General features: G+C 37.3%; 1 protein-coding gene across 1 annotated transcript; it reads right to left on the reverse strand.

Annotated features, from left to right (window-relative positions):
• Positions 1 to 15,250: 15,250 nt before the first annotated feature.
• LOC124966837 (cytochrome c oxidase subunit NDUFA4-like) lies at positions 15,251 to 15,627 on the reverse strand. Its single transcript, XM_047528583.1, has one exon. The coding sequence runs from the start codon at positions 15,625 to 15,627 to the stop codon at positions 15,379 to 15,381; it is 249 nt and encodes an 82-aa protein (XP_047384539.1). The 3' UTR covers positions 15,251 to 15,378.
• Positions 15,628 to 16,213: the final 586 nt, after the last annotated feature.

Below are 16,213 nucleotides of genomic sequence, written 5' to 3' on the forward strand. Positions count from 1 at the left end.
ACAACTCCAATCACAATAGCCTCAAAAAAAAATAATAATAAAATAAAATACTTGGGAATCAATCTAACCAAAGAGGTGAAAGATCTCTACAATGAAAACTACAAAACATTGAAGAAAGAAATTGAGGAAGCCCTTAGAAGATGGAAAGATCTCCCATATTTCTGGATAGGTAGAATTAATATTATCAAAATGGTCATACTTCCAAAGGCGCTATTTAGATTTAATGCAATTCCAATTAAAATCCCTATGACATTTCTCATAGAAACAGAAAAAGCAATCATGAAATTCATCTGGAAGAACAAAAGACCCAGAACAGCCAAAGCAATCCTGGGCAGGAAGAGTGATGCAGGAGATATCACAATACCCGACCTTTAAACCCTACTATAGAGCAATAGTAACAAAAACGGCATGGTACTGGCACCAAAATAGACAGGTAGATCAATGGTACAGGATAGAAGACACAGAAACATACCCATATAAGTACAGTAACCTCATACTAGACAATGGTGCCAAAAACTTACAATGAAGAAATGTAGCCTTTTCAACAAATGGTGCTGGCAAAACTGGAAATCCATATGCAGTAAAATGAAATTAAACCTCTATCTCTCATCCTGTACAAAACTCAACTTGAAATGGATCAAGGATCTAGGAAATAGACCTGAGACCCTTCACCAAATAGAAGAAAGAGTAGGCCCGACCTCCATCATGTTGGCTTAGGACCAGACTTCTTTAACAACACCCCCACAGCGCAAGAAATAAAAGCAAGAATCAATAAATGGGATAGATTCAAACTAAAAAGTTTTTTTCAGCCCAGGAAACAATTAATAATGTGAAAAGAGAGCCTACAGAGTGGGAGAAAATCTTTTCCACACACACTTCTGACAGAGCACTTATCTCTAAAGTTTATAAAGAAATTTAAAAACTTTACACCAAAAATACAAAGAACCCAATCAATAAATGGGCTAAGGAAATGGGCAGACACTTCACAGAAGAAGATATACAGGTGATCAACAAATATATGAAAAAGTGCTCATCATACTCCCTAGTAATTAGAGAAATGCAAATTAAAACCACCCTAAGATTTCATCTAACTCTAATTAGAATGGATATTATCAAGAAGACAAGCAATAATAAGTGTTGGCATGCATGTGGAGAAAAAGGCACACTCATACATTGCTGGTGCAGTTGCAAACTGGTGCAGCCACTCTGGAAAGCATTATGGAGATTCCCCAGAAAACTTGGAATGGACCCACCATTTGATCCAGCTATCCCACTCCTCAGTTTTTACCCAAAGGACTTGAAATCAGCATACTACAGTGATGCAGCCACATCAATGTTCATAGCAGCTCAATTCACAAGAGCTAGATTATGGAACCAACCTAGATGCCCTTCAATTGACAAATGGATAAAGAAACTGTGGTATATATACATAATGGAATATTACTCAGCCATAAAGAATAAAATTACGGCATTTGCTGGTAAATGGATGAAGTTGGAAAATATCATGCTAAGTGAAATGGGCCAAGACCAAAAAACCAAAGGCTGAATGTTTTCTTTGATAAGTACATGATAATATATAACAAGGTGGGTGATGGGGGGGGGGAGAGAAGAATGAAGAACTTTGGATGTTGTAGAGTAAAAAGGGGTGGGAAGGGGTGAGGATGGAAAAACAGAATGAAACAGACAGTATTACCCTATATATATGTATGATTACGTGAATGGTGTGAATCTACATTGTTTACAACCATAGAAATGAAAAGTTGTACCCCATTTGTGTACAATGAATCAAAATGAGTCTATAAAAATAAAAATATTTTAATTAAAAAATAATAAAAAAAATAAAGCTCAAAAAAAAATCTTGCAAAACAACTGGATGTGGTGGCACATGCTTGTAATCTTAGTGATTTGGGAGGTTGAGGTAGGAGGATCATAAATTCAAGGCTAGCCCCAGCAACTTAGTGAGACCTTGACAACTTTGTGAGAACCTGTCTCAAAATAAACAATCAAAAGTTCTGGTGATGTAGCTCAGTGGTGAAGTTCTCCTGGGTTCAGTTCCCAGTAAGCCCCTCATAAAAGAAAAAAACAAAACAGATTGGGAATGTAGTTCAGTGGTAAAGCACCTCTGGGTTCTATCTTTAGTACCCCCCCCCAAAAAAAATCTTGCAAAACATGTAGACTTTGCTGATGAGAAAAAGAAGCATGACTGACTATAAAAGCAAGAATTTAATGCCTGCAAAACACCTAGGCTTTATTGGTGGAAAATAGAGATAGAAGTGTGGATATGGATGCATGAAGGGACTTGCTAAAGCTATGGTGAAGGGCAATGAGGACAGGAAACCATTGACTTTTGTGCTTTCCTAGATCTGACCCTGTATTTTCAGGGCTAGATACAGCACATTCTTTAAAGAAAAGGGTCAAAAACAAAAACAGTGGATTAAAGTAAGTCAATTCCAGGTCAAAAGTGTAAAAGTTTGATAAGATTTGAAAGATTTGATAAAAGTATTTTTTGAAAGCCAAAATTTTTACCAAAATTTTAAACAAAGGGTAAAAATTCAGTCATCCATAATATTTTCTTCCCTTCCTTCCTTCCTTCGTTTCCTTCCTTCCTCTCCCCTCCCTCTCTCCCTTTCTTCCTTCCTTCCTTTCTTCCTTCCTTCTTTCCTTCCTCCCTTCCTCCCTTCCTTCCTTCCCTCCTTCCTTTTTTTTTCCTGTGGTACTAGGGATTGAACCCAGGGGTGCTCTGCCACTGATCTACACCCCCAGCCTCCTTAATCTTTTTTTTTTTTTTTTGAGATAGGGTCTTGCTAAGTTTCTATCAATCTTTGTGCCTCAGCCTCCTGAGTTGCTGGAATCACAGTCATGAACCACTGTTCCTAGCTGATACAATGTCTGTTTTTCTTTCTTTCTCTCTTTCTCTCTCTCTTTCTTTCTTCCTTCCTTCCTTCCTTCCTTCCTTCCTTCCTTCCTTCCTTCCTTCCTTTTCTTTCTTTCTTTCTTTCTTTCTTTCTTTCTTTCTTTCTTTCTTTCTTTCTTTCTTCTTTCTTTCCTTCTTCCTTCCTTCCGTCCTTCCTTCTCTTTCTTTTCTTTCCTTCCTTCCTTCCTTCCTTCCTTCCTTCCTTCTCCTTCCTCCTTCTTTCCTCCTTCCTTCCTTCCTTCCTTCCTTCCTTCTTCTTTCTTTCCTCTTTCCTTCCTTCCTTCCTTCCTTCCTTCCTTCCTTCCTTCCTTCCTTCCTTTCTTTCTTTCTTCCTTCCTTCCTTCCTTCTCTCTCTCTCTCTCTCTCTTTCTTTCTTTCTTTCTGTAAAAGAACCATTTTTTTAAGAACCATTAATTAGAATTGAAACAACAAAACCTTCAAATTCTGATATTTTTAAAACAACTTTTTCCAGGTATGCTGGTGCAGGCCTGTAATCCCAGCAACTCAGAAGGCTGAGGCAGGAGGGTTCCAAGTTTGAGTTCAGCCTCAGCAATTTAGTAAGACCTTAAGTCAAAAGAAACAACAAAAAGGTCTGGGAATGTAGTTCAGTGGTAGAGTATACCTGAGTTCTTTTCCCAGTACAAAAAAAAAAAGAAAAGGAAAACCTCCACTTTTGACTAATGAAAGAAAAGTCTAGAATAATTCATTATTCTAGAAATCCCTGTTTTACCTCTATCTGCCAAACACTTTATGTCCCAAATCACAAGGAAAGAGTATCTTTATTCCTCTCTACACCTACTCTCAACCTTCTTGCAGAAGAAAGAAATAGCAAACAGAATTTTATTGTGTATCTATTTTGTGGTCTACATTGTTCTGGGTACTGGAAAACTCACTGTGGAAAAAAACGGTAATAGTCCCCCAAGGAGTTTATGTTCTAGTGAGAAAGAGAACAGGAAATGAACAAATACAATTAATTCTTCCGCCTATTGTAAAATCTGGCTTTTTCCTTTACCATGTCCCTAAAATTGATCTAACTGAATTCTCCAATGACCTTCTAATTGACAAAGTCATAAGATATTTTTGTGTTCTTATATTTCAACTCTCTTTACTTTAATTTTTTTTTTCTTTTTGCAGTACTGGGGATTGAGCCCAAGACTTCTAAGATGCATTCTACCACTGAGTCAGATCCTCTATCTATCTAGTGTTTAAAGCTCTTCTCATGATTTTTTTTTTTTTTAAGGATGAAGAGTTGATGTGGCTTGCCTGAGAAAGAAAGGAGAACCTGAACTAGTTTGCACAGCCATGAACTCCTGGTCTTCAGCATGAGATTCTTCAGATGGAGCATGAGAAGCACCTCAATACCTCAGAAAGATCCAGATGTTTTCTGATCTTATCTAACCTGCCCCTTCTGTAGCAGATTGCAAATGACTTACCAACAGGTGGAGTCTAATTCCCCTTCCTGCAAGATCATAGAAAATACAAAAGATTTGCCTCTGAGTCACTCAGGTCAGTGATATTTAATAGAATTAATCAGAAGTGACATTCTGGGACCTAAGAGACAAAGCTGTAAGTTTTACAGTTTCTACCTTGGTGGATCATAAGGTGGATTAAGACTGAACCATGTAGAACAGAGTTGGATAGGTGAGAGGAAATACCAGCCATGAGAATTTGTTGTTTTTCTAGAACCAGGGACTAAACCCAGGGGGTGCTTTACAACTGGACAACATTCTCAGCACCTTTCTTTCTTTCTTTCTTTCTTTCTTTTTTAAATTTTGAGACAGTATCTCATTGTCGTACAGATTGACCTTGAACTTGGAATGGTCCTGCCTAGGCCTCCCAAGTCTCCGGATTACATTCATGCACCACCACACTTGGCACTGAGAAAATCTTTGACTGCTTTGAAAGAAATAAATGTCATACTGAAGGTCCCTAAAGGATATCATAACAGGCTGTGGTACCATGGTAAATCTTGAATTAACTAAAATAGTATTGAAATCTACAAAGGAATTAACATTCACAGAATCTATGACATCAACAAAGCTAAAGCATAGTAGAGTCGAAATAATACATCGAATAATCCTATTCGCCACCCATGGAGGTCCTACTGGACAAGTCCTGAGTTACAAATAGAGTTTTGTCTTCTGAGTTCTGTGGCTGTGAGCAAGGGCTTTAAGGAACCTGGCCCCACCACATATTAGCCATGTGATTTTCATAAAAACCTCTAAACATTTGTTTCCTCAGATAATAACAATCACTGCACTGTGACTACAATTGTGACTGTCACAATTAAATGAAAGAATGCATTAAAAGTTTTAGCAGAGTTCCTGGCAGATAAAAAAACATTCAAAAAACTAGTTCTGCTATTTCTCAGTCACAAAATGGATAATGAAGGCTCTGGTGACCATGTCCTCATATTTGGTGAGGAGAGACAGAAGAGACTCAGAAGGAAACCAAGAGGGTCCAGGACTCAAGAAGTCAATGCCTGGAGGATGGCAGTTTCCATGGGATCATACAGTCTAAAGAAGCATTTCACAAAATATGGATTGCTGTATTGTGAAGCAAGACTACAAATGTCCACAACACTAAGAAGCAGTTAACAAAAGGATGAAATCCATGTTACTCTGGGTCTAAGGCTTTTATTATTAGTTACTACATTAAAATTTTAACTGGGAAATTATAGATACAAATATTATAGTCAATAAAGTTGAACACAAATGATAGCATGTGAAGAGAATTAAAAAATAGACTGGAGTAAGTACTATATGTGCTTACGTTTCAAGGAGTGTTCACAGTCTAAAACTTGCCTCCTACTATTTATAAAAACAAACATCCAAAAGCTCATGCACTCTGTTCTCTCAGCTGCTGTGATTTTCCCCATCACATCTTATTCACCTTAGAACCCACAGGCACCTAGTGGTAGGCAATAAATATTTATTTAGTAGACCTCAAATGTCTTCTAGAAAACAATCATATTTCTATATATAATTCCTCAAAACTCAATACAAAAAAAAGAGAAACAAATTACAGTAGTCATATAATGCACTACACACAGGAGAGGAACAAAAAGGAATGGACAGTTGAAGCATGTAACAACATGAATGAATTTTAAAAGCATTTTCAAAAAGCAAAACTATAAAACTAAAGGGGCAGAAAAAAAAATCAGGGGTAGGGGGAAGGTGATTAATTATAAAGAAGCACAGGGAAACTTTGGAATGATAGAAATGTTCTGTATCTTTTTTTTTTTTTTTTTTGGTACTGGGGATTGAACTCAGGGGTGACTTACCACAGAGCCACATCACCTGTCCTTTTATTTTTTGAGACAAGGTCTTGCTAAGTTGCTGAGGGTGCTAAGAAGCTGTTAAGGCTGGCCTCCAACTTGCAATCCTCCTTCCTCAGGCTCCTGAGTTGCTGGGATTACAGGCATGGGTGTACCACTGTGCCCAACAATGTTCTATATCTTGATTACAGTGGGATTATATAAACCTTTGTCAAAATTCACAGAAGTATACCTTTCTTAAAATACATTTTTAATGTTGACAGACATTTATTTTACTCATTTATTTATATGTGGTGCTAAGAATTCAACCCAATGCCTCACACATGCTAGGCAAGCACTCTCCCCACTGAGCCACAACTCCAGCCCCACAGAAGTATATCTTTTTAAAGGGGTGAATTTTACTGTACACGAATGATGACTCAATAAATCTGACTAAAAAACAAAGGAAGATATAAAGATCATTATATATTATGCTCTTTGATAATGTAATTAAAGTTTGCCTATTAATTTTCAAGTAACTATCAAGAGTATTTCACAGAAATTATAAATGTGTTTGTTCTACCATTAGCAAAGTCCAAAACATCATTTAACTATAGCATTTCAAAGATACAGATAATTCTAACTATTCATTTGTTATTGTTTTGGTGAAGAATGTTTTGTAATGTCTGAAAAGGAGGTGAGAAATGACATGTGAGTTTGAATTTAGAGGAAACACAAGGTGGGAAATGTAAAGAAGTAAAAAGTGAGATTTCTTATATGAAAGGTACTTAACTAAGTATTCAAGATCTGAATGATAAAAATGTAATCTTACCTGAGATCAAGGTATATAAATAGCTAGCAATTAGCTGTTTATCTTCAAGTTTCATTTCCTTGGTTGGTTATCTCTGTCACAACTCAGATAACACTAAGGGTTGTTATAAACTGGCTTTTGTGTCTTCCCATTCATTTATCCATTAGATTTTTCACTCATTTAGTAACTCTTTGTTGAACATCTCTATATGCCAGATACTGGGGATGCAGGTATGAGCAAAACACATGAGAGCCCTGTGCTTTGTAGTGAAGACACAAACAATATGGACAAGTATTTTCAAATTACAGCACATTCTATGAGGAAATAAAACAGGGTAATGACATATAGAACAATGCTATCGAGGGTGTGAGGTAAGTGGGCAGAATGTTTTGGACAGGGTGGTGAGGGGATCTGAGGAGACAACGTATGCACTGACAACTCTGAGAAGTGTATGAAGTAAAGGTGTCAGTCATGGAGGAGATCTGTGGGAAGAAGACTGCAGACAAAGGAAGCAAATGCAAATCCTGAGGACAAAATGCATTTGGCATTAGATGAGGGCCCATGTGATTGAGTGTGAGTACAATGAACAAGGGGAGAGTACTAGATGAGGCTCGAAAGTCATCCAGGTTTGAAAGGCTCTGGAAAAGAGCTTCAGTTTTGTTCTAATGGCAATGGGAAATTATCACAGGATTTTAAGTATGACGGAGATGTGGTTTTCTTTTTAAAATTTTCTCTGGCTTCTCCATGGTAGGCAAGAGTATAAACTTGGAAAATTATCTGATAAGACAGCCATTACAGTCACCCAGGCAAGAGATGATGGTGACTTGTAGTAGCAGTCACAGTGTTGAGAAGAGGTTTGATTTAGGTTCTACTTTGCAAGTAGGGCTGACACAGATTGCTGATGGGTTGCTATGGGGATGCTGAGAGGAAGCACTGGGTGAGTAGAGGTGCTTACTCATTAGACAAGATGGAGAGAGAAGAAAATTCTGGAGGATTCAAAATTCTGTTATTTTTTGTTTTGTTTTATTTTAATGTCTGAGATGCCTTAAGAGAAACAAGTGGAACTGTGAGAAGCCAGTTAAATATTAAATTGTGGAGAGCCAGGGAGAGATGAGAGTTGAACACGTACTTTGTAATTCATCAGTATGCAGATTGTATTTAGAACACTGAGACTAGATACATTTACTTATGGAATGAGTTTAAGTGCAGAACAGAATATAGTCTAGAATAGAGTCCTACACATTTTTGTTTTTGGTACTGGGGATTGAACTCAGGGTCATTAACCACTGAGCTACACCCCCAGCCCTTTTTATTTTGAGGCAGGTCTCACTAAGTTGCCCTGGCAGGCTAGCCTTGAACTTGTGATTCTCCTGCCTTAGCCTCCTAGCACTGGGATTACAGGCATGTGCCACAACACCCAGATGTTCCTGTACACTTCAGTATGCACAGATCAAGTAAAGAGGCAACCAAGAAGAAATTCCAGTGAGATAGGAGGGAAATTGAGAATGTATGATTATAGAAGCTAAAAATAAAATGGGTTTTAAATAACAGGAAATGATAATTTCTGCCCAATTCTTCAGAGGTCAAATTATACAGGACTGAGAATGGACATCATGTTTGGTAAGGTGAAGTCACTGGTGACAGATCTGGTAACAATAATTTTAGCAGATACAAGGAACATATGATTGAACAGAGAATGAGAGATGTGAAAGTAGAGAGAAAGAGTATAGGCAATTCTTGTTGTTTCATTGTGAAAGGATGCTGAGATACAGGGTGGAGCTGTGAGGATGTCCAGGGAGAGTTTAGTTAAAAAGGTCACTAAGGCATGATGCAAAAATGAAGGTAGATAATGGCAGGAGTGAAATCTCAAATAGGCAGGAGGGCATGGTATCTGGAGCTATGGAGAGGACAGGGGGTATGTTTCTTCATTGTGAAAGGAAGGAGCACATGTATTCAGATTCAGAAGGGTTAGAGATTGGTAGATTTGATGGTGGGAAGACTGGTAATTATTGCCTGGTGGCTTCTGTTCTTTCAGTGAAGATTAATGTGAAGTCATTATAATGAAACTTAAGATTGAGGGAAAATGAGGTTTGAGCAGAGAGGAGAGATAAAATAACTTGGAGAGTCAGAAATAATTCATATTCATATTGGTATTTCACTGAAAACTTTTTGAAAATGATGGAAGAAAGAATCAGAAAAGAAAGAATGTGATACACATTAAAAGCTTCCTTTTTGTGTGTAAGGTACTAGGGATTTAACCCAGGAGTGCTCGAACTCTGAGTTACATCCCAACCCTGTTTTTATTTATATTGAAACAAGGTCTCACTAAGTTACCAAGATTGACCTTGAACTTGCCATCCTTTTGCCCTAGCCTCCTGAGTCACGGAGATTATAGATGTGTGCCACCTCATCAAGCAAAAACTTCCACCTTAGTAACAAGAGTGATTTATTTGTGGAGTACTTTTGGTTATAAGTGGTCCCTAAATTTACTCAATAAATACCAAACTACTAGACATGGGAAGCATACTTGTGGATGGTGATTTAGAGCAAGATTACTACTTTACTCTTAATTTACAGGACTATCTTTTTTCTATGCTGATTTTTTTTTTGACAGTGGGGAGATTGTCTTTTCATCTTTGTATTTTTAGGATGTACATGAAACAATGACTGGCACAAAGTAAAGCACATAATACCTTTTTTTTTTTTCTTTTTTCAGTACTGGGGATTGAACCCAGGGACTCGTGAGCAGTAGTCAGGCACTCTACCATTGAGCTACATGCCCATATAATGCTTTTTTGAATAAACATATGACTATAAAAGCAAGGAACTCCTAATCCCAACAGAATTTACAGATGGAAATAGAAGAGTATCCAGAAGAATTTAAATACTTCAGGAATAAAAAACCATAATAGAATCATAAAGACGAACAGATACTTTAGGGACATTTTAAAGTAGTTATAATAGACAACGATACCTTACCACAAAACTTCTTTTGTGACATTATTTCAAGAATGAAACATAATTTTAAATGATTTAGGTCATCAATTTGGCATTTTCTTACATTTGCTTGAGTTTACAGACACTGATCTTACTTCTACAGTAGTAATAGATTTTTCTTATTCACTTAACACTATGCATTACCATGAGCTACATTCCCAGGTCCTTAGAACCAGCCACTTTTCTCATCTCCCAGTCTAGGAGACTCTGAGAGATTTCATGTCTGTCTCACTGATAAAGAACCTCATTCACTGGAGCCCACTGTGGAAGACCAGCCCCACAACAAGGTTATACCAAAAAGGCAGATTCTGTCTCCATCTAACTCCTAAGTTGACTTTTCTTACTCCTAAAAGTTTGTATGGCATGACTTTGCCATTTTTTGTAACACTGCTTTCAGGAGTGAAATATTTGGGAAAAAAAAAAAGAATATAAAAAGAGAAAATGCTTGGGAATATCTGAGGGAAGGAGAGGAAAAGTATAAAAACAGAGAAAGGAGAAATCTGACCACTTAAGTTAGTTAATATAATTATAGTCATTCAGTTGAGTAATAAAAGAATATGATAAACTTCACCACTAAGGGTTTTTAGAAAAGTGGTAGAGGGGCAAGCTGGGAAAGAAATTTAACTCCGGTCATTTTGCTTTGTAATGAAGACCACAGAAGACACTTTTTACACTAGGAAGAAATATATGTGACCACAGCCATCTCTAGGTTCATGTTTATCTATCACTACACATCACAAATGAGAGAACATAAACTTACTTAATAAGGAATTTATGAACCCAGCAACTCAGGAGGCAGGGACAGGAGGATCACAAGTTCAAGACCAGCCTTAGCAATTTAGTAGGGCCTTAAGCAACTTAGCAAGACTCTGTCTCAAAATAAAAAATAAAAAAGGGCTGAGGATTTAACTCAGTGGTAAAAGTCCCTCTGAGCTCAATCTCCAGTACCAAACAAACAACACGGGAGTTTACCAAGAACAATTGACTTTTCTGAGTTATTAATAGTTCAGAGGGAGAGAAAAGTATAGTCTATTACACAGTCATTATGTAAGTGCCTGGGGTCCTCTAGTGGCTATTTATATTTCCTGCATGTAGATCCTAAAACTGATTTTGAGAAAAAGATCTTTAGAAAAAAAACTCAACACTCAAGTTGTAATGTCCTGACATACAGTGTTTCCCCCCAACATTTGGATTTGCTGTTAACCATTAAAGAAAAAACCTTCCCTTTTATTCTTTACCATATTTTTAGTGATCCATATAGTGGTATGTTTGATATAACTCCAACAACCCAAACTGATCAGGTCATGATGTCTTTGGTTGTTCGCTAGCCTGTGGCACTATCCAAACAGCAAAAGCAAGCTGTGGAACTGACAAGAATCTTTTAAAGACAGGTTGCATTTCTGGTGCTGTGGAGGATGGACTAGATCAGAGGGAGTAAGGAAGGAAACCAGTTAGCAGGTTGTTTGGATAGTCTAGGTCAAAAAAGGATAGAACCTTAACCTGGAGCAATAGCAGAGAGACTGGGAAAAAATGGGTTAGATTGAAGATATTCTTAAATATTCAGGGACTGAATATGAGAGAAGAGAGGGAAGAATTGAGAATAATACTGGGATTTCCTGCTTGGGAAAAGGATTGGATATGACACCATTAACTAATAACAGGCATATAGGAAGAGGAATGGGTATTTGGTATTTTGTATATCTAGATAGAAGTGTTCAGAAAAGAGTTAAAAATATAAAACTGAATTCAAGTTGAGGTGGCATTTGAGAAACAGATTAGGGATCTGTATTAGCCTTTTATCACTATAACAGACTACCAGGCACAGGATACTTATGAAGAAAAGAAAGGCTTATTTTAGCTCACAGTTCTAGAAGGTTAAGTCCAAGATCAGGTAGTTCCATTTGTTTGGAACTCTGGTGAGTACAGCACGTTGTGATGCAAGAGCATGTCAGGGTGAGCAGTCAGATTTCAAATCATGAAAGAGAGAGAGGACTAAGGTTTCCCAATCCCTTTGAAGGGCATACCCCCAATGACCAAATGATCTCCCACTAGGTCCCACCTCCTAAAGCTCCCTGATATCTCCCAATACCACCACCTGGGAACCAGACCTTTGGGAGACATTCATCCAAACCATACCAGAATCAATGTCTATTAATGAAGTCACAGAATGGTAAGGCAAGTACACCAGAGAGAAAAGAAGAGGTCCAAGGAAATCATTACAACATCTAAGGCACTGAAGGAGCCCAAGATAAGAATTATCAGAGGTAGAAGAGCATTAGAAAATTTGAGAAGAGAGGAGAGAGCAATCAAGGCATAGTAGTCTATAGTATCACATAGGGCAGAGAAGTAGACTGTGTATGAAAAAAAACCATTGTGCAATAAATTAAACAGGTAAAAATAACATTTGTAGGGGAGGTAAAATCTTTTTCTCTATTCTCTCATGTTCAATGGCTGGTAATCTACAAATTAAACTAAAAAAAGATAGATTAACAAGAATAAAAGGCTTATTTCATATGCACATGTAAGCTTCATAGAAAAGTTGTGAAAGTACAAAGAGGATAACAGACCTGGAGCTAATATAACATTTTAACAAAGTGTGGAGAAAGGGGTTTTGGACTTGGGGTAAAGAGTAGATTATAGGAAGGTAAATAGGAAGTGGGAGCTAACTAAGCATTGTTTACTAGGTTTATTATTCAGACTGAAGTCATTTCAGGTGACAGGAGTTTTCTCTAAAGTTGGTGTCCTCTTTCTGGTATCTTTACAAATAGAAATTTCCTATGTAAATAGAAATTTCCTTTATAAATGGGAAATATATGCTCTGGTTTTTGGAACATTTTCTGTTGCATATGATATTCCTCAATTTGTTTTCAGCTCAAAATAATCCTTATGGCAAAGTGACATATTTGGGAAGCTTATTATGATCCCTTACACAGTTCAAAAATGTGAAGAAAAAAAATAAGCATATCCATCAGGGTGATATAATATAGACCAAATGAATTTTAAAAACTTGTAAAATTCAACTGTGTGCAGTGGTGCATACCTGTGAGACAGGTATTTAGAATAGAAATACTGAATCTTAAGGGAAATACCTACAAGCCATGAGGATGTAGAAAGCATAGTTGTAAATCTTGAGTGATATGCTCTTGGCCCAGGCCTTTGAAAACGAGGGAAATACACAGGTGCTGGGAAAACTGGCATGAAATTATGCAGCTCCACTCTAGATCCACCTCCAGTCTGGCCCCTGATATGGTCCTTCTATAAATACTGGACCCCCAACCCAAGTCAGGGCTACTTCTCACTCTCGGAACAGCCCACGTTCTCCCTTGAATGTATATCTATGTTCCTAAATAAACCTCTGTCTATGCCTTTGTCTGGTTTGTGCTGAAATTCTTTTCTGTCACGTATGCCAAGAAACCCACTGGTGCTGAGCTGGGTTCCCCCTCTCCTCGGGGAACTCCTAGGACCCTTCTCCAGAGACATGTCTTCTCCCTTGACAGCTGTAATCCTAGCAACTAGGGAAGCTGAGACAGGAGGATCTCAAGTCCAAGGCCAGCTGGGGCAACTAAGACCCTGTCTCAAAAAATAAAAAGGGCTAAGGATGCAGCTCAGTGGTAGAGCATATCTGGGTTCAAGTTCCAGTACAAGAAAAAAAAAAAAAAAAAAGCTTGTCAAAATTCTTTTATTTTACTAAAATTTAGATATATCAAATACTGTTTGCATGGCTCACCATATACATACTTTTCTAGTAATAAAATTTGATCTGTACTCTTAATGAACAGATTTTATATCAAGATGAGGAAATGGCTTATTGAGTTCTCTATTCAAGAGAAAATTACTTGAACAAAAAGCCTTCGGTCTTCCTAACTACTATAGACAGAGTGACTCTTGTAAAATGCTGAGGCTACTACCACAATATACGAGGATATCCAAACTTAATTAAGTGAATGAAATTATGGCCAGGTTAGAAAAATACATTGAGAAATGCATTTAAATGACTCAATGCTTAGTTGATTTCCTTCTAGCCTTGTAGCATATTTCTATTTAGTTCATTTAAAAAGGGAGACCTGGCATAATATACAGGAGGTTACTGAAATGCCTACATTGCAAAACTATTACTGATATTAAGAAACATGTGGCAGGGTTGGGAACGTAGCTCAGTGGTAAAGCAATTGTCTAACATGTGCAAGGCCCTGGGTTCAATTCCAGGGTGGGGGTGGGATAAATTTAGCTTAGGTCTTAAATCTCAGTCAAGTATGTTGTTTCAAAGGTTTTCATTCCCAGTCTCCAAATGTACTGAAACCAAAAATCAAAGAATTATTTTACTAACTGAAAAGAATTTGTTTATTTGTTTGTTCTAGGGACTAAACTCAGTGGTACTTTATCACTGAGCTACATTCCCAGCCTATTTCATTTTTTATTTTGATACAGGGTCTTACTAAGTTGCTGAGCCTGGTCTCAAATTTCGAACCTCCTGCCTCAGTCTCCCAAGTAGATGGATTCCAGGTATGTGCCACCATGTCCTGCTAGTTGGAAAGCATTTAAATTTTTAAAATTTCCAGAAGAGTTTGTATAGAATATCAAATTACCAATTGAATACCAATTAAACACAAGCACACCAACACTGAGCTATATCCCCAACTCTAGAACTTCGACCAAATGCTCAAGGAAGAAATAATTTGTAAGTGTTAGAACCTGGACTTTTCTTTGTGGAAAGCTTTTGAACTTCAATTTAAATTTAGTTAGTAGATACAGGAATATTCATGTTATCTTGTTGTTTTTCAGGAAGTTTTGGTAATTTCAAAGAAATTTGTGTGTCTGGAAGATGCCAAACTTATTAGCATAATACTTTAAAACATTTCTTTAATATTCTATTAATAATCTCACAACCTGTAGTGATATTACACATCTTATTTCAAATATTGGTAATATGTGTCTTTTTTAAAATCAATCTTGCATTTATACATTTTATTAAACATCTCAAAGAACCAGTTTTTAATTTCATTGATTTTTCTCTATTGTTTTTCTATTTCATTAATATTCACTGTGTGATCTTCAACATTTCCCTTCTGTTTTCTCTGGGAAGCAATATATTCTTTATTTTCTACTTTCTTAGGGTAAAGGCTTAAATTATCGATTTGAGAACCTTCTTCTTTTCTAATATAGGTATTTAGTGCTACATATGCCTATAAGTATTATATTAGCACACCCAACAAATCTGTTTTCATTTTCTTTTTTTTTTTTTTCAAGTTTCAGAGAGTTATTCATCAGTGTAAAAAACTCTAATAAATCAACATGATTTCATGCATTTAAAGGAGAAGTATTTCCTGGTTAAGTGGAAAATTGTGCGGATGGCTTCTTAAAGACCTTCATTCTAAGCAGCTTTATAGTGAAACATTTCAGTTAGAAGTCTGGACCTTCTTTCTTCAGTTTGCTGTAATCCACATTCACTGAGTAGAACTTGTATTGATCATTGGGACCCAGTTTGTTCCAGGGTTCTGGGTTATTCTTTCTATCCCAACTGACATCTAGATTGAACAATGCCAGACGCATCACATACAGTGCTGCTCCAGTACCTCCTGCTCCAATAAATACGAAGAGGGGAATCAAGCTTGGATGCTTCTTGGCCTGACCAATGATCTGATGGAGCATGTTTGCAACTGAGGGCTCCAGTCCCAAAAGCAATAAAAAGAACTCTGCCAGGCCCAGGACCAAGCAGCTTCTGCACCCAACCTGTGCTGACGCTCCTGTTTTCATTTTCATTTAGTATAAAATACTAACTTCCTTTTGAGTTCTTTGACCCATAGTTCATTTACAAGTGTGTAAATTTCAAAAAATGTAGGGATTTTCCACGTGAGTTAGCTTTTTAAAACTGTGACCAAAATACCTGACAAGAACAACTTTGCAGAGGAAGGATTTATTTTGGCTCACAGTTGCACAAAATTCAGTCCATGGTCAGCTGGCTCCAAGGCAAACACATCATGGCAGAAGGGCAAGGTGAAGGAAAGCTGCTCCTGGCAGCTGGAAAGCATGGTGGATGGTGCTGGCGAGATCAACTTGTGGAACCATGCCCCCAGAGACCTAATTCCTCCAACTAGGTCCCACCTTCTAGTAGTCAATTTAGCTTGATGAATGAGGTCAGAGTTCTGGTAATCCAACCACTGCCTAAAAGACTTACCTCTGAACTTTGCTTCTTGAGGACCATGCTTCCAACACATGAATTTTTGGGGGACATTCC

Source organism: Sciurus carolinensis, chromosome 1 (assembly GCF_902686445.1).
Source record: "Sciurus carolinensis chromosome 1, mSciCar1.2, whole genome shotgun sequence".
In the NCBI taxonomy this organism is placed as follows: domain Eukaryota; kingdom Metazoa; phylum Chordata; class Mammalia; order Rodentia; family Sciuridae; genus Sciurus; species Sciurus carolinensis.